This window comes from Nematolebias whitei, chromosome 17 (genome assembly GCF_014905685.2).
Source record: "Nematolebias whitei isolate Nwh7 chromosome 17, NemWhi1, whole genome shotgun sequence".
Taxonomy (NCBI): domain Eukaryota; kingdom Metazoa; phylum Chordata; class Actinopteri; order Cyprinodontiformes; family Rivulidae; genus Nematolebias; species Nematolebias whitei.
Genome location: NC_056514.1, coordinates 10,520,505 through 10,538,837, shown reverse-complemented (window position 1 = coordinate 10,538,837; position 18,333 = coordinate 10,520,505). Strand labels below are relative to the sequence as shown.

Here is an 18,333-nt window from a genome sequence, read left to right as displayed (position 1 = left end):
CAAAATGATATGAAAGAACTTCTCACCGTGACACTGGCCGGGAAGTCGTTTTCGACCCAGGTAAAGAAGAATCACATCAAAATTGCGCCGGGCACTCACGCGCGTTAGTCCACGGCAGACCTCCACCTTTATCCAACAGCCTCGATACTCGAGCATCTGTGGGTTGTGATATTTTAGACAAGTAAACAACCTCTTTGCCTCCCGAGATGTTACTCGACGGATCCCAACCGTCATTCAACCTTGCAACATAAGCTCCGACTCGCTCCGGCGAAACATCACGCTCTTTCTTCCTCTTTTTAAGCCTGCATATCTGACCGACCGCGCCCTCAGCTGCATTAATCATGCGGTCTAGCTGTGCTGTCTTGCACTCTGTCTGCGCATCAGATAACAACTGTTTTTGTTGTAAAAACTGTTTCTCTTTCTCCTGAACTTCCTCCACACACCTTTCAATCGCTTTCTTTCTCTTGAATTTTCCTCGCAACCGGGACACCTGCTCCACCGCCCCGTCAGCTACCCTGCTCATTCTCCCAAACTGAGCGCCGAGCCGTCCATTCAACAAGCAGGCGTCCTCACATTCCTGTTTGCTCTATTGAGCCTGTGATTGCATTTTCTGACTTTATGCTGAAGTCCTGTCACTGGTGCCATCTTTTCTGACCTCTATTGCCTGCAAAAGTGGTCAAAACATCACTCGGACTATCTGCTTGCAGAAAAATTGTTCTAACAACTAAGATGGGCTTCTTCCCACCTCTTCAAAAACAACAAAAACAACTGGGATGGGACTTCTTCCCATCCCGGTACCACTTTTTCTCTGTTCCCCTCACGCCTCCTCAGGCGTCTGAATCAACTTTTCCCTCCGTTCAGCTCACGCCTCCTCAGGCGTCTGGATCAACTTTTTCTCTGTTTTAAACTCTCACACAAAGGCTCGGGGCGTCCCCCTCCACCTCTTAAACACAAAGCCAGGGTTGGATAACTCTTCCAACCCGGCACAACTTCAACGGACTCTTTGTCCAGATGCAACTCGCATCAACATTTCTCTCAACACTTTTTTTTTTCCCTTCGTTTGAATATGGTGCAGCCGTTCAGAATTATTTATTTATTTTAATAAAATCCCATCCTCGTCGCCAAAAATGTATTATGAAATTCTTTATCAAAAGGGTTCGTGAACGATCGGCACAAGATATTCAGACAAGAGGGAAAAATAAAACACAGAGACTGTTACTGCTAGGAATAATAAGTGTCATTTATTAACCTGCCACAGAAAACAGCCAAGCAAAAACATGTACACTCGTACACTCTTAACACACAAAATGATATGAAAGAACTTCTCACCGTGACACTGGCCGGGAAGTCTTGTGTGGACCAGCGCGCGCGGTGCCATGCAGTTGATGATGTGATTCTTCTTTACCTGGGTCGAAAACGACTTCCCGGCCAGTGTCACTGTGAGAAGTTCTTTCATATCATTTTGTGTGTTAAGAGTGTACGAGTGTACATGTTTTTGCTTGGCTGTTTTCTGTGGCAGGTTAATAAATGACACTTATTATTCCTAGCAGTAACAGTCTCTGTGTTTTATTTTTCCCTCTTGTCTGAATATCTTGTGCCGATCGTTCACGAACCCTTTTGATAAAGAATTTCATAATACAGAGCCGCTGTCAAGTCATCCGAGCTGACAGACTGGCTAAAAATAGACATTTTCATCATTAAATGATGTTTACTCCAAATTATAAAGGAAGGAGCAAACTATGCCCTAAAAAAACATCTCTGCCTGATGCCCTCAACAAGTTCTATGCATGCTTTGAAGACCCGAACAGACCACCCAGCACCAGACTCACCTCACCACTAGATGAAGAGCATCTCAGTGTGACCTCAGCCGAAGTAAGGAGTACTTTCAGGAGGATTAATCTGCACAAGGCAACTGGCCCAGACAACATCGCCGGAAAAGTGTTGAAAGAATGTGCCGATCAGCTCTGCGAGGTGCTGGCAGACATCTTTAACACCTCAATTACCATAGAGACAGTTTCCACCTGCCTGAAGACTGCCACCATCATCCTAGTCCCATAAAGCGTATATGGGATATCCAGTGGTCTGAATGACTATCAGCCAGTGGCCTTCACCCCAATAGTCGCTAAATGCTTCAAAAAACTGGTCATGACTCGCATGAAAACAAACATCAACGAGGACCCTCATCAGTATGCATACTGTGAGAATCGATCAAGAGAGCATGCCATCTCCTCTATGGTCCACACTGCGCTCAACTACCTGGAGCAGAAAAACTCTTAAGTCCGTATGCTCTTTGTGGACTTCACATCTGCCTTCAACACCATGATCCCCAAAACCCTGATGGACAAACTATTCACACTAGGACTAAGCCCCTCCATTTGCAACTGGGTACTAGACTTCTTAACAAACGGACCACAGTTAGTGAAGATCCACAACTTCTCCTCCTCCACCATGACCCTCAGCACTGGCTCTCCTCAGGGATGTGTGTTGAACCCTCTCCTGTTTACTCTGCTCATGTATGATTGTGCAGCTACCCATCCAGGCTGTCACATTGTAAAGTTTGTAGATGATACAACGGTGGTGGGATGCATCACAAACAGTGATGAGTCCAGCTACAGGCAAGAGGTGGAACACCTGGAGAGCTGGTGCAGAGAGAATAACCTTCACATCAATGTAAAGAAGACAAAGGAGATGATTGTGGATTTCAGAAGGAACAAACGCACATACACCCCCCTGAACATGAGAGGATCTGCAGTGGAAGTGGTCTCCAGCTACAAGTACTTGGGTGTACACATGAATGACAACCTCAGCTGGAGCAACAACACCACCAGCCTGATCAAGAAAGCTCATCAGAGACTACTTCCTCAGACAGCTGAGATGAGTTGGTCTGGGAAGCTCAGTCCTCACCTCCTTCTACAGGTGTACAGTGGAGAGCATCCTGTGCTCCAGCATCAACGTGTGGCATGGAGGCTGCACAGCTGCAAAAAGAAAAGCTTTGCCGAGAGTGATGAAGGCTGCACAGAAGATGTTGCCGAGTCAGCCTCCCCACCATCACAGACATTTACACCTCCAAATGCAGGAAGAAGGCCACCTGTATCGTGAAGGACCCACTCACCCAGCACACACACTTTTTGCCCTGCTTCCGTCAGGAAGGAGGTTGTGGAGCATGAAGTGTAGAACCACTAGACTGAGGAACATCTTAAGGAGGTTGAGGAGCATGAAGTGTACAAACCGGATTCCAAAAAAGTTGGGACATTAAACAAATTTTGAATAAAAACTGAATGCAATGATGTGGAGGTGCCAACATCTAATATTTTATTCAGAATAGAACACAAATCACAGATCAAAAGTTTAAACTGAGAGAATGTATCATTTTAAGGAAAAAAATATGTTGTTTCCAAATTTCATGGCGTCAACAAATCCCAAAAAAGTTGGGACAAGTCTATTTTTACCACTGTGTGGCATCCCCCCCCCTTCTTCTTACAACACTCAACAGACGTCTGGGGACAGAGGAGACCAGTTTCTCAAGTTTAGAAATAGGAATGCTCTCCCATCGATGTCTAATACAGGCCTCTAACTGTTCAATCGTCTTGGGCCTTCTTTGTCCACCTTCCTCTTTATGATGCGCCAAATGTTCTCTATAGGTGAAAGATCTGGACTGCAGGCTGGCCATTTCAGTACCCGGATCCTTCTCCTACGTAGCCATGATGTAATTGCTACAGAATGTGGTCTGGCATTATCGTGTTGAAAAATGCAGGGTCTTCCCTGAAAGAGATGACATCTAGATGGGAGCATATGTTGTTCTAGAACCTGAACATAGTTCTCTGCATTAATGGTGCCTTTCCAGACATGCAAGCTGCCCATGCCACAAGCGCTCATGCAACCCCATACCATCAGTGATGCAGGCTTCTGAATGGAGCGTTGATAACAACTTGGGCTATCCTTGTCCTCTCTGGTCCGGATGACATGGCGTCCTAGTGTTCCATAAAGAACTTCAAATCGTGACTCATCTGACCACAGAACAGTCTTCCATTTTGCCACACTCCATTTTAAATGACCCCTGGCCCAGTGCAAACGTCTGAACTTGTGGAGCTTGCTTAGAAATGGCTTCCTCTTTGCACTGTAGAGATTCATCTGGCAACGGCGGTTGGCACAGTGGATTGTGTTCTCTGACAATGCTTTCTGGAAGTATTCCTGAGCCCTTTCTGTTATTTTTTTGACAGTGGCATCCCTGTTTGAGGTGCAGTGATGTTTAAGGGCCCGGAGATCACGAGCATCCAGTAGAGTTTTATGGCGTTGACCCTTACGCAGAGCGATTGTTCCAGATTCTCTGAATCTTTTAATGATGTTATGCACGGTTGATGATGATAACTTAAAATTCTTTGCTATTTTACGCTGGGTAACACCAGGGGCGCAACTACATATTTTTGAGGTGGATGCGAACACATCATCGGCGTCCCCCCACCCGCTCCTTTTTACTTGCCGCCTCATACAGCTTAGTCATGCACTTAGAAAATACAGTAGTAATATTACAGATTTTTTTAATGTTACATATTATATCAGGTGATCATTTCAATCATAAACAAATAAGAAGTTTTATAAAGTACAAATATATAACAGTAGTGGTACTCAGTCAGTGCTCAACATTTTATGTAGCGGAAATATGACATCTTAACAGCCTGGAGTCCATGTCAGAGTTTTAACATTTATGACATTTAAACTGTTACATTCCGTGACTTTGCATTTGCCCATTTGTCAAGTATAACATCAAATGAAATAGACCGTGCCACACTGTTTTCAATAGAGATCACTGCTAACTGGGACAAGCGATCATTGCTCATATTTGAACGAAGGTATGTTTTGATGAGCTTCAGCTTGCTAAATGATCTCTCTGCAGATGCAACTGTCAGAGGCATGGTTAAAAATACTCTAAGGGCTACTGTCAAATTTGGAAATACCAAATCAAGGTCCTCTTGAATTAGGAAATTTAACTTTTCTAGAGCCTTGTAACCCTTCAGTAGACGGCTTGCTGGGTATATTTCTTGAATGATATCTCTTGAAACATCACAAGTGGTCAGGGCATATGTGGTCACTGATTCCTCCAGCTCAGCTTTTGTCATGTGCTCCATTTTAGTGATGAATTTAAATTTCTCAGACACAAGTTGAAAATTGGAAAACCTCTCAGACAGCTCTTGGAGGAGTGTGTCAACAATAACATTGAAAACCATGCACCTGAAGTGCCTTGTGGGTTCCTTTTCATGATGACCAGTGCATGAATTGTCATCTGGGAAATTCTTTTGCTTCCTAAGTCGTTTCTCTTTGAACTTAGGAGAAGCATCCATTTCGATGGCTATTTTGCTTGCAATGTCAAGTGACTTCCTTTTTCTGTTTTGCGCCCCGGGTAGCTTTTTTTTCTGCCGCTCCATCTTGTTGTCAAGTGCACAACGAGCGGTAGTTCAAGATTAAAAAAAAAAAAAAAACGCGCCGAGTGCGTTCTCTTAGGGGCGTGTTCACAGCCACCTGTGTGGGAAGGGAGAGCGATAGGAGGGGAGGTGAAGGAGCAGAGGGGAGGTGAAGGAGCAGAGGGGCGCCTAATCAGTGCTGTTCCCCTGTTATTGATCATTTAGAAAATGCCTACTAGAAAAACATTTTTTCTACAGAGGGTTTTGACGCCCCCTGCAGTGCAGCGCCCCTATGCGTTGCATACGCTGCTTACCCGCTTTTTGCGCCACTGGGTAACACCATTCTGGTATTGCTGCACTATCTTTCTGCACAACAATGATGGAATTGGTGATCCTCTTACCATCTTGGCTTCTGAGAGACATTGACACTCTGAGAAGCTCTTTTCCCAATCATCAAACCCAATCATGTTGTCAATTGACCTAATTAGTGTTAATTGGTCTTCTAGCTTTTCGTTATATGCTCAATTTCCTTCTTCCAGCCACTTATTGCTACTTGTCCCAACTTTTTTGGGATTTGTTGACACTGAAATTTTGAATCAACATATTTTTCCTTTAAAATGCTACATTTACTCAGCTTTTAAACCCCAGAATACATTACGGCAAAGACTGGTTCATCCCAAAGATCCAGTTCCCCGGCACAAACAGAGTAATATTGTGTATGCTATTCAGTGTCAGGAGGGCTGTGATCAGTCTTACATCGGGGAAACTAAATAACCACTGGCCAAAAGGATGGCCCAGCACAGAAAATCAACATCATCAGGCCAGGATTCTGCGGTCTACACTCATCTCCAGGCCAGCGGTCACTCTTTCAGGGATGAAGATGTTCACATCCTGGACAGAGAGGAACGATGGTTTGAGAGAGGATTAAAGGAGGCCATCTTTGTGAAAATAAATCGTCCATCATTAAACAGGGGTGGAGGCCTCCGGGTTCAACTGTCCCCCTCTTACACTGCTGTTATTTCTAGTATCACTCAACCCTCTGTGAATAGTAAACAGCCATCAGTGTGCTAATGATCCATTGTTAGGCTGATGGTCCTTCTTGAGCATGTGATCAGTTGGTTTTGGTTGTCAGCAGCAAACAGGTTGATCCACCCTGAGAAGGTGCTATTTAAGAGACTGAGCTGAAAACAGCACCTCAGACTGAGGAAGTCTCTTGGATGAGAGACGAAACGTTTCTAGATTTTTTTGCTTTGTTTTGTTTTTGTTTTTTTTGAATGTCCAGAGGACCAGATTGAACTTTTTTGGATTTTTCTACCTGGATTATTGAGCATGCATCAGGATAAGCTGAATACAGCACCTCAGATTGAGGAAGTCTCTTGGATGAGAGACGAAACGTTTCTACAATTTTTTTTGCTTCGTTTTGTTTTTTGTCTTGTTTGTTTTCTTGTTTTTTGAATGTCCAGAGGACCAGATTGAACTTTTTTTTGATACAGTTACTCAGATTAAACTTTTGATCTGTCATCTATGTTATATTAGAAATAAAATATTGACATTTGCCGTCTCCACATCATTGCATTCAGTTTTTATTCACAATTTGTTTAGTGTCCCAACTTTTTTGGAATCCGGTTTGTAGAACCACAAGACTGAGGCTGTTTGACTTGTGATTCTCTAACCAGAATAATCACTGTGAAAAAATCACCTCATGTTGCTGCTAATCTGTTTCAAGTTGTGGCTGATCTGTTTCATGTGGATGTGTTCATGCGTGCTCATCTGCTTACACAGACTCATGCTCATGTTTGTGCTGATGTTCGACTTGATGTTTTTATGCTATTAGTGCTTAGTGTATATTTAGTTGATGTTTTTCTAAGTTCATATCTTAGATCTTGTGACTGTTTTCGCATACATTTTATTGTTGGATGTAACTGGGACCCTGTGTACGTAATTTCGCTCCACCACATGTACCACATGTGGTGCGAATGACAATAAAGAATCTCTGTCTCTGATGCTGCCTGTTCTCATGAGCAGCCTGTCAGTATGTCAGTGATCATGGCTGATACATGTGATCAGATGAAGACTCACCATATTTTATCTCTCATCTGATGTTTGTGTCACTTAAATGTGGTCTCTTACAAAAGCAGTAGTGCTATTCAAGTTTCCACTTCTGGGCCTGCCAGGCCTCTTAACATAAACAACTGGAAAAAATGTTTGTAAGCTCAATAATCCAGGTAGATAAATACAAAAACTGTTGAAAGACCAACAGTTTGAGGTCTGCCAACAGGATCTGTGTTATAAATAGCACCTCCTTGATGTGTTTAAAGACAGTCTTCTGTTGAATTCCCAGAAACTGTCTTCAAGGATGTGCTATTTATAGGTGCTGGTCATAAAATGAGATATCATGAAAAAGTTTCAGTAATTTCAAAAAGTGAAACTTGTATATTATATTCATTCATTACGCATAAGGCTGAAACAATTCCTCAAATAATTCAAGTACCTCAATTACAAAAAATCCTCCAGGCAAATGTGTCTGCCTTGAAGCTTCGTTAAAAGCACTGTGGTCTATCCGGAAGGTTTGTGTTTCACAACGCTAACGCTTCCGCTAGCACTTCCGATAGCACTTCTGCTAACGCCTGGCGCGTATGTGCCAAGTGTGTAGCAATGGAGGGAACGGCCGAAGAGTTCTGAAAAAGGAAAAAAAACTGTCAAATTTTGGGAACATTTTAGGCTAAACAGAAAAGACAACACATCACAATGCATCCACTGCAAAGCAGAACTCGAGTAACCACAACAGCACGTCATTGATGTTGCAGCATCTGAAGAGAAAACACCCGCTGTAGCATCAAACTTGTCCGCAGCTGTAACAGGTATCATGTTCTCTTTGCAAAATACAGTGAGGAAAATGAGTATTTGAACACCCTGCAACTTTGCAAGTTCTCCCTCTTAGAAATCATGGAGGGGTCTGACATTTTCTTCTTAGGTGCATGTCCACTGTGAGAGACATAATCTAAAAAAAAAAAAAAAATCAGGAACTCACAATGTAAGATTTTTTAATAATTTATTTGTGTGTTACTGCTGCAAATAAGTATTTGAACAGCTGCCAATCAGCAACAATTCTGGCCCTCAAAGATCTGCTGGTCCGCCTCTAGAAAGTCCACCTCCGCTCCACTTATTATTCTAAATTAGAAGCACCTGTTTGAGGTTGTTAGCTACATAAAGACACCTGTCCACCCAACACAATCAGCAAGACTCCAACTACTAACATGGCTAAGACCAAAGAGCTGTCCAAAAACACCAGAGCCAAAATTGTAGACCTCCACAAGGCTGGAAAGGGCTACGGGGCAATTGCCAAGCAGCTTGGTGTAAAAAGATCAACTGTTGGAGAAATTATTAGAAAATGGAAGAAGCTAAACATGACTGTCAAATCTCCCTCAGACTGGGGCTCCATGCAAGATCACACCTTGTGGCGTATCAATGATCCTAAGAAAGGTGAGGAATCAGCCCACAACTACACGGGAGGAGCTGGTCAATGACCTGAAGAGAGCTGGCACCACTGTTTCCAAGGTTACTGTGGGTAATACACTAAGACGTCATAGTTTAAAATTATGCATGGCACGGAAGGTTCCCCTGCTTAAATCAGCACACGTCTAGGTCTGTCTTAAGTTTGCCCTTGACCATTTGGATGATCCAGAGGAGTCATGGGAGAAAGTTATGTGGTCAGATGAGACCAAAATAGAACTTTTTGTCTTAATTACACTTGCCGTGTTTGGAGGACGAAGAATGATGAGTACCAACCCCAAAACACCATCCCTAGTGTGAAGCATGGGGGTGGAAGCATCATGCTTTGTGGGTGTTTTTCTGCACATGGGACAGGACGACTGCACTGTGTTAAGGAGAGGGCGACTGGGGTCATGTATTGCGAGATTTTGGGGAACAACCTCCTCCCCTCAGTTAGAGCATTCAAGATGGGTCGTGGTTGGGTCTTCCAACATGACAATGACCCGACGCACACAGCCAGGATAACCAAGGAGTGGCTCCGTAAGAAGCATATCAAGGTTCTGGAGTGGCCTAGCTATCTCCAGACCTAAACCCTATAGAAAATTTTTGGAGGGAGCTCAAACTCCGTTTTTCTCAGCGACAGCCCAGAAACCTGGCTGATCTAGAGAAGATCTGTGTGGAGGAATGGGCCAAAATCCCTTCTGCATTGTGTGCAAACCTGGTGAAAAACTACAGGAAACGTTTGACCTCTGTAGTTGCAAACAAAGGCTACTGTACCAAATATTAACATTGATTTTCACAGGTGTTCCAATACTTATTTGCAGCAGTAACACACAAATAAAATATTTTAAAAAATCATACATTGTGATTTCTGGATTTTTCTACGCTTTTGCAGCTGCTGTCCGTGGTGGAAGATGAAGGCTTCCAGAAGATCATCTCCACCTTCAATCCAAACTTATTTATTTCTCTTCTGTTTTTGCGTTTTAGAAAAAAGCAATTGTTTTGCTATACCACAGACTTGAAACTCGATGAATCGCCAGAATAATCTATAGATTACTTGATTACGAAAATAATTGTTTACAACAGCCCTAAACACACAGACTAATATATTTCAAATTTGATTTATTTTAATGTTGATGAGTATAAAAATAATAACAATAATAATAATAATGTATTTTATTTGTTGGTGCCTTTCAAGACACCCAAGGACACTTCACAACATTAAAAACACAAAATAAAACACAAAAAAATACAAAATGCTATAAAAGCACTAATCCAAGAAGAAAATAACAAAAAATTAAAGTGAGATGGCTAACTTGAACAGATGAGATTTGAGGTGTGATTATAACTGACAACTAATGAAAACACCAAATTCAGTATCTCAGAAAATTAGAATATTGTGAAAAGGTTCAATATTGAAGACACCTGGTGCCACACTCAAATCAGCTAATTAACTCAAAACACCTGCAAAGACATTTAAATGATCTCTCAGTCTAGTTCTGTAGGTTACACAATCATGAGGAAGACTGCTGACTTGTCAGTTGTCTAAAAGATGACCATTGACACCTCGCACAAAGAGGGTAAAAGCTAAAGAGGCTGGCTGTTCACAGAGCTCTGTGTCCAAGCACATTAATAGAGAGGTGAAGGGAAGGAAAAGATGTGGTAGAAAAAAGTGTACAAGCAATAGGGATAACCACACTCTGGAGAGGATGGTGAAACAAAACCCATTCCAAAATGTGGGGGAGATTCACAAAGCGTGGACTGCAGCTGGAGTCAGTGCTTCAAGAACCACCACACACAGATGTATGCAAGACATGGGTTTCAGCTGTCTCATTCCTTGTGTCAAGCCACTCTTGAACAAGAGACTACATCAGAAGCATCTCGCCTGGGCTAAAGACAAAAAGGACTGGACTGCTGCTGAGTGGTCCAAAGCTATGTTCTCCGATGAAAGTCTGGAGAAAGAGAGGAGAGGCACAGAATCCACATTGCTTGAGGTCCAGTGTCAAGTTTCCACAGTCAGTGATGGTTTGGGGGGCCATGTTATCTGCTGGTTGGTGCATTGTGTTTTCTGAATTCCAGAGTCAACACAGCCAGGAAGTTTTAGAGCACTTCATGCTTCCTGCTGCTGACCAACTTTATGGAGATGCAGATTTTATTTTTCAACAGGACTTGGCACCTGCACACAGTGCCAAAGCTACCAGTACCTGGTTTAAGGACCATGATATTCCTGTTCGTAATTGGCCAGCAAACTTGCCTGACCTTAACCCCATAGATAATCTATGGGGTATTGTGAAGAGGAAGATGCGATACACCAGACCCAACAATTCAAAAGAGCTGAAGGCCACTATCAGAGCAACCTGGGCTCTCATAACACCTGAGCAGTGCCACAACCTGATCGACTCCCTGCCACGCCGCATTGCTGCTGTAATCCAGCAAAAGGAGCCCCAACTAAGTATTGAGTGCTGTACCTGCTCATACTTTTCATGTTCATACTTTTTAGTTGGCCAACATTTCTAAAAATCCTTTTTTATTGGTCTTAAGTAATATTCTAAATTTCTGAGATACTGAATTTGGGATTTTTAGATTTTAGTTGTCAGTTATAATCATCAACATTAAAAGAAATAAACATTTGAAATAGATCAGTCTGCGTGTAATGAATGAATATAATATACAAGTTTCACTTTTTGAATAGAATTACTGAAATAAACTTTTTCATGATATTCTAATTTTATCACCAGCACCTCTATAAGACGGACCTTGGTGGCAGGCCTCAGACTGATGAAGTCTTTCGGATGAAAGATGAAAGATTTCTCCCCCCCAAAATACCTGCCTAGATCACCTGATTTAACTTTTTTTGTATAAACCACTGGATATATTTTGATGAAAATTCTATGAAATAATACTTGTTTGAACTTCATTTGCATTTTTACAAACGTAGAACATAAAACTTATTTGTCTTCCATGTTTTAGAAGGAATTGTTGTCAGGCTAGTAAATTTACTGACTAAATTTGTCAGCTTTTCATACAAAACTTTAATTTTAACCCCTTATTGTTGAATATTTGTTGCATGAATTGATGTAAAAATTTCAGGTTGTGTAAACCAAAAAAAAAAAACCCCAAAATAACTAGGATTTGTCAGCTCCAATGTTTAACGCATAATACGTCTGTAATTTTTGTTTGTTTGCAGCAAAAAGCACTGAAGCGTTGAGCGGTTTGAGAGGTAACCCTGAAAGTGCCTTCCTGCTCTTTAAAAGGGTAAGACATTTTGAGTAACTCATCAACTTGACTTTTTTAATTTCATGTTGCAGCTTGATGCTACGATTGCTTACATTTATTTACCTCACTCAGTACCCCATGATGTCAAAGTGAAAACAGCATTTTGATTAATTTTGTCAATTTATTACGGTATTAAAATAAATTGAAACATCAGAGGTAATAAAAGAAGTAATAAAAACATAAAAAGAGGTAGTAAAACACTATTATATTATAAGGTATAGGCCGTGCCCCTCGGGTATCAAATGTGCCCATTTTGGCAGGGTGTTACGACCTGGCTCAGCCAGGGGGAAGGAGCAGTAAAATTAAAACCCAGATTTTAAAGGGTTAAACAGTTCAGTGTTTATTGTCCAGTTTTGTAAAATAAAATAAAAATTAACAATAATCACAAGTCAACCAAAGTCTCAAACTGAAAACTCCAGAATTAAAGCAAAAATCCACAAAACAAAAATAGAGGTATTCAATTAAGAGCTGTAGCCCAAAGCTCTTTTCTAAACCAAACATACCCAAAAACTTGAGGCCAAACAAACCAAGTGGCTACAAACCAAAAGCAGTACAAAACCCAACAAAGAAAAAGAAAAGGAACAAACTAAACACAGTTCAGTTCTAATCTAGCTACAAACAACACTCTAGTAGCAGCACATTCAGGTTAACACAGCAAGTCAAAGCTATTAAAGCTATCACAAACACCCAGCACAAGTGGCAAGCTGTTCTAACAAGGAAACAGCCGCACCTTCTGTGAGGAAGCTGAGGTTTAAATAGGGAGGCCTCTTCAGGGATTGGTGAAGCCATCAAGTGATGATCTAGTCAGGTCTGCTGTAGGCCTCAGATAGGAAGTGACACAGGAGGAGGGCTGCATCCAGTTCCCACAGTGCAGCCAGCAGGCAGGAAGCTGCAACTATACAGAAGTGTTTTTAAAAGAAACAAAAGAACATACAAGGCCACTGGCTGTAACACAGGGCATAAAGCATCACCTGAGGGGCGTTGGGACAAAACATTGTTAAACGATGGGCCGTGCCCATATGGATAAGTCCATGCCCATTTAAGGGCATGAAGTGGCATGAGAGGAGCACTGTCCACAAAAACATAAAGACATTGCCCTGCTCCTTTGGTACCAATATTGCCCGTTGAGGGGCATAAAGTGGTAAATGGTAAATGATAGATGGACTGTGCATACACAACATCTTTCTAGCTTATCGCGGATTCAGTGTCTTGTCCAAGGCCACTATGGCATGTGATTGCTGTTGGAATTGAACCCCCAACTCTAGCATTGAAGGACGACTGCTCTAACCACTCAGCCACAGCCACCCTATAGTATATGGAGGATAGGTTATTCTACATTATATTGACAGTCTCCATCTCATAACTTTTTGTGCCCCTTGGCCATGCCCATCTGGTACTATTCTATGCCCATGGGCATACGGTGGTACCAAAGAGGCATGGCATTTGCACACAAAAATGTGGAAAGAAAAAAGTTAAGCTACACCAATTTCGACTACATATTTGGACTCGGGGTGGTCTGCAGAGGCAGAAAAGTGTCAAGCTGCAGCCGAAATCTAAAAAAAAAAAATTCACACAATTTTGATGGATTCTCACAACAGCTGTGGTCATGAGATCCATGAAAAAAATAATTTCAAACTAGACCAATTTTGATTACATATTTGGACTTGGGATGCATGGCAAAAAAAAAAACATTGTGCATGTCCTTGACTTTCTTCATGTTATATTTGTAATTTGTTGTTGCAACCACAGTGAAGCATTCAAGATGGGCATGGGTCAGTCTGTTTCTCTGTTTTTGCTTGATAGTGTTCATGGTTGAAAATTTTCACTCACAGGTGTAAAAATTTCAGCTTTTCGCTATTACCCCAATCCCATGAAGAAAACACAAGTCAATAACAATGAATACCAAAATCCATGCTCAATGAATATGCTGTAATATGTGTATGGATGAAGATGCCCCCTTCACATTTCCACCTGCCCCTTCACGTAACCATGCCTAGAACTGGCCCTGCGTAGATGCTCCTACTTCCTTCACCGCAGATGACAGCAGGTGCAGAGACACATGCGGCTGGTAGCTGATCCATCTGAGATTAACAGGACATTTTTTTACGTCTTTTGATCAGTGGATCAGCGGATGCGCGCGGCCGATGATGATCAGCTGATCCATCTGAAGCTTAACAGGACTTTTTTTTTATTACCTCTACCGGCCGATCAAACCTGCCTCCTCTTCAACAAGTAAATTAACATATTATTATTCGTAAAACCTCATCAAAGACCGAGCCGAAGTGCAATTATTGCGCAATGCACAGCACACTTTAAAAATGTATTGGTTGTGCTGGCATATTGTTGTAACCTGTCACGAGAGCCACCAATAAAGCATGGCGAGCCACATGTGGCTCGCGAGCCGCCCAATGAGTATCCTTGATATAAAGTATTGACCGTGTCATCTCGTACCGTTCTATGCCCCTTGGCCATGCCCATCTAGTACCATTCCATGCCCATGGGCATACAGTGGCACTAGAGGGGCACAGCACACATAATGAAGTGAAAAAATATTTCAAGCTAGACGGATTTCGACTACATATTCTGACTTGGAACGGTCTGGAGATGTGGGAAAGCGTCATGCAGCAGCCGAAATCTAAAAAAAAAATTCACCCAATTTTGATGGATAGCTCTTGAGATCCATCAACAAATGATTTCAAGCTAGACCAATTTCGACTAGATATTTGGACTCAAGGTGGTCCGGAGAGGCAAAAAAGTGTCGATCAACAGTTGAAATCTCAAATTTTTGACTGTGCCCATCTGGGACCATTCCATGCCCATATGCATACAGTGGCACCAGACGGGCACGAGCCAATCACACAGGCCATTCAAAATTATAAAGTATTGACCATGTCCATTTCATACCTTTCTGTGCCCCTTGGCTGTGCCTTTCTTGTACCATTCTATGCCCAAGGGCCCACAACAGCAGCAGTTGATGTGGGCTGGAACTCCAGTGTGTCTTTCCTCCTCAGGGAGAACAGTCAGCACTCCAACCATTAGTGTGGCCGAGACTTATTCTTTTCTGACATCCTACATGAAAACACAGTTTCAAAGCATTACAATATGCTGACTTGTAAAACTCACTGAAACTAACTACTTTACTTGGGTGGTTTGTCATGGCACCCTTTACCACTTGCTCTCGACGAGATCGGATGCTTCTCCCCTCCCTCTCTGCTTTACTGCTCTGTCTGTCTGTGAAACTGCTGTAAGACTCTCTTGCATTTCTTCCGAACCATAATTATGGACTGTTTTGATCAGTTCAATTCAATTCAGTTTATTTATATAGCGCCAAATCACAACAAAGTTGTCTCAGGGCACTTTACAGAAACATTCACATACATAAAAGCCAATTAGTAGTTCTCTATGTAAGTTGGTCCCTCAACTCAATTTACAACATTTCTTCGAAGAGAAGACAGGCTTTAGGTGAGCCGATTTGCCCTGTTGGCACACACACAGCTGGATATCTCATCGACTGGAAGACTTGATGATGTGTCTCTCTCTGCTGCCCTTTGTGGATTTTAAGGACACATTTAATTGGATTTTCGATAACTGGTCCTGCTTTTTTGGATTTTGCTGGTTGCTGGTTTTATCTACAATCAAGGAAGTCGTCGGCTGCAAATTTGGACCTGATCATGCTGCTTGCCTTTATGATGGCTTGGTTCATGTCTCGGGTACCCAGACTCAAATGCTTTGGGCTGAATGGATCAGATCTTGGGGATTTTACTCAGTCACGTTCCATCGGTGTGGCCATGTATTTTGGACATTTCGGAACCAAGTGGACCAACACAGACTCAAGGTAGATGTCATTAAGTTCTGCCTGTCCCTTTAAAAAACTAATTAATAGCCAAGCATTTTAATTTTATAGAGCCTGAACATTACTTCATCAACAGAAAGAAATACACAGAGAGGTTCATATATTAGTCTCAGGCCTCTCTGTGGCAGTCAAAAGATAATCTGCCAACAGCTTTAGTACACCTCATTACATGTGGTCTCAGAATTTATTTATTTTCTCTAAAGTCTTAAGATCCCTCTCCTGATATCTACTTTTCTGATAAAAAAAAACTTTGGCTACTCCCTTCAGGGGTCATCACAGCGAATCATCCTTCTTAACAATACATAAAAACAGATGGTAGAGGTCCAGTAATGTTGCTGTAGTGCTGCAACAAATTTCTGGCTGCTTTGGTCAGCTGGAATCTGATGAAACTCAAAATCTAGATGATTTTTGAACCCTAACAGAACACACACGCCCTTTTTTGTGTTTCCTGGTTTACAATCACACATTATGTTTCATCTAATCGGTCAGTGTGTTGCCCAGGGGCTGTACACAGTTCAATAAAATTTCAGATTTTATATATGACGTTGCAGTGTAAAATGTTATTCAACTTTATTTTTATTGTACCTACATTATTTTTGTTAAAAACGCATTAATCCAAAATATTTAAATTTATATGTTCTAGATTATAATTTTTATTTACAAAGCGTGTTTTGTAAAACTCTTCTTAGTCGTCGCCAAGTAGCGAGGAAGGCCTTTAAGGACAAGTGTCCGCTGTACAGTCACATCGGTTGTCTGACAAAGACAAATAAAAACAGTTGTAGATCTCCTTATTTTTTGTAAATTGTTATCCAACAAAGAAACTGGAAATTGACAGTTTAATATTCTCTTAAACTTCCTTTGTTTCAGCTTCAGTTTTCTCTTTTTTGGTGTTATTGGAATTTCTCATGGTTTTATTGACAAATAAAATGTTGGTTACGTACTGTAACCCCAGATTCTGAGTATAGGCATAGCCCTTTAGGCTGTTGCTAGTGGGTTTATCCCTACGCGCGCAGTGCAGCACTGAAAACTTTAGCCCACACCCACCTACTGTGTGGGCCTCACCCCCGGTCCGTATAAATTATGGTGAGACCGGGTAATCGGCTCCCAAATAGCTTTTTTTCTTCAGCCATTTAGGAACCATTGAGGCCCAGAGCTTAAAGGGCTATGCCTATACTCATAAAATCTGGGGGTACACCTTTCAGGAAAACGTATCATCAACAGGTGATTAAGAACTTTTGTCACCGAAGCCCTCACGACAGGAAGAAATAGCTGCAGCATAAGTTTTAATTGTGCTGAATGCTAGATCTTTGTCCATCAGCTGCTGCAGAACGGACAGCATGCCACCTAATGGCCATGAGATGGCCTCCACACCTTTGTCTGCGCACCAGCACTGAAAAACTGTCCACTTGATGTGTACAGCATTATGATGGAAGCAGCTCGTGCACCCTGAACGTACGTACCACATCCTGTGGGAGGCCCATCTTTTCTAAACTGATCTGTTCAGCTGACAGACCCAAAGATGCTGACCTATTTCTGGGTAACTCCTGATCGCTCTTCCTTCCTGGAGGAGAGCGCCCCCCCACAGCAGTTTCCATTGCCGACCCAATATCAGTTGCTACAGATTCGGGAACCACGGAGCGCATATGCGTTGGGGAGCTACGAGGATGACTGACAGTTCTTCCTCCCGGACCCGGTCCAGGGTCCGTGATATCGGCAGGACTGGAGGGAATGCATAAAGGAGCATTTTTGGCCACGAGCTGTGAGTGAAGGCGTCCACTCCTAACGGTGGGTCATCTCGTGGGCTCATTGAGAACCATAATTGACACTGGGCGTTCTCCCGTGTGGCGGACAGATCCACAGCTGCTCGGCCAAACCTGCTCCAAAAATCCGACAAATCAGCTTGGGATGGAGGCTTCAGTCTCTGTGGCGTGGACCGCCCCTTGACATGATATCCGCTCGCTTGTTCAGGGACGCTGGGAATGTACACTGTTCCAATGGATAGCAGGTTCTTGTGTGCCCAACACAACAGCTGTTTCGCAATGCGTAACAGTTGGGCTGAGCGCACGTCTCCCTGACAGTTTATGTAAACTACCGTCACTTTTTGTTGTCTGTATGGATCAGAACATGCTGATCCCACAGCAGGGGGCAAATGCTGAGTCACGTTTCAGACCGTGAAACATTCTAGCACATTATGTAAAGCGACATGTGGTCCAGCCACTGTGCTCCCACTGCTTGGGACAGACAAATTCCTCCCAGCTTGACAGGAACACGTCTGTGAAAACTGAGACATGTGACTTAGGCCTGCTGATGGGA

General features: G+C 42.4%; 1 protein-coding gene across 1 annotated transcript in view; it reads left to right on the top strand.

Moving 5' to 3' along the window:
- l3mbtl2 (L3MBTL histone methyl-lysine binding protein 2) overlaps window positions 1-18,333 on the top strand; it is a gene marked incomplete at its 5' end in the record, with an annotated part of 110,529 nt that overhangs the window by 32,585 nt on the left and 59,611 nt on the right. Inside the window, 1 exon segment of the mRNA XM_037690819.1 lies at window positions 12,079-12,146. Within this exon segment, the coding sequence (XP_037546747.1) occupies window positions 12,079-12,146 (68 nt within the window).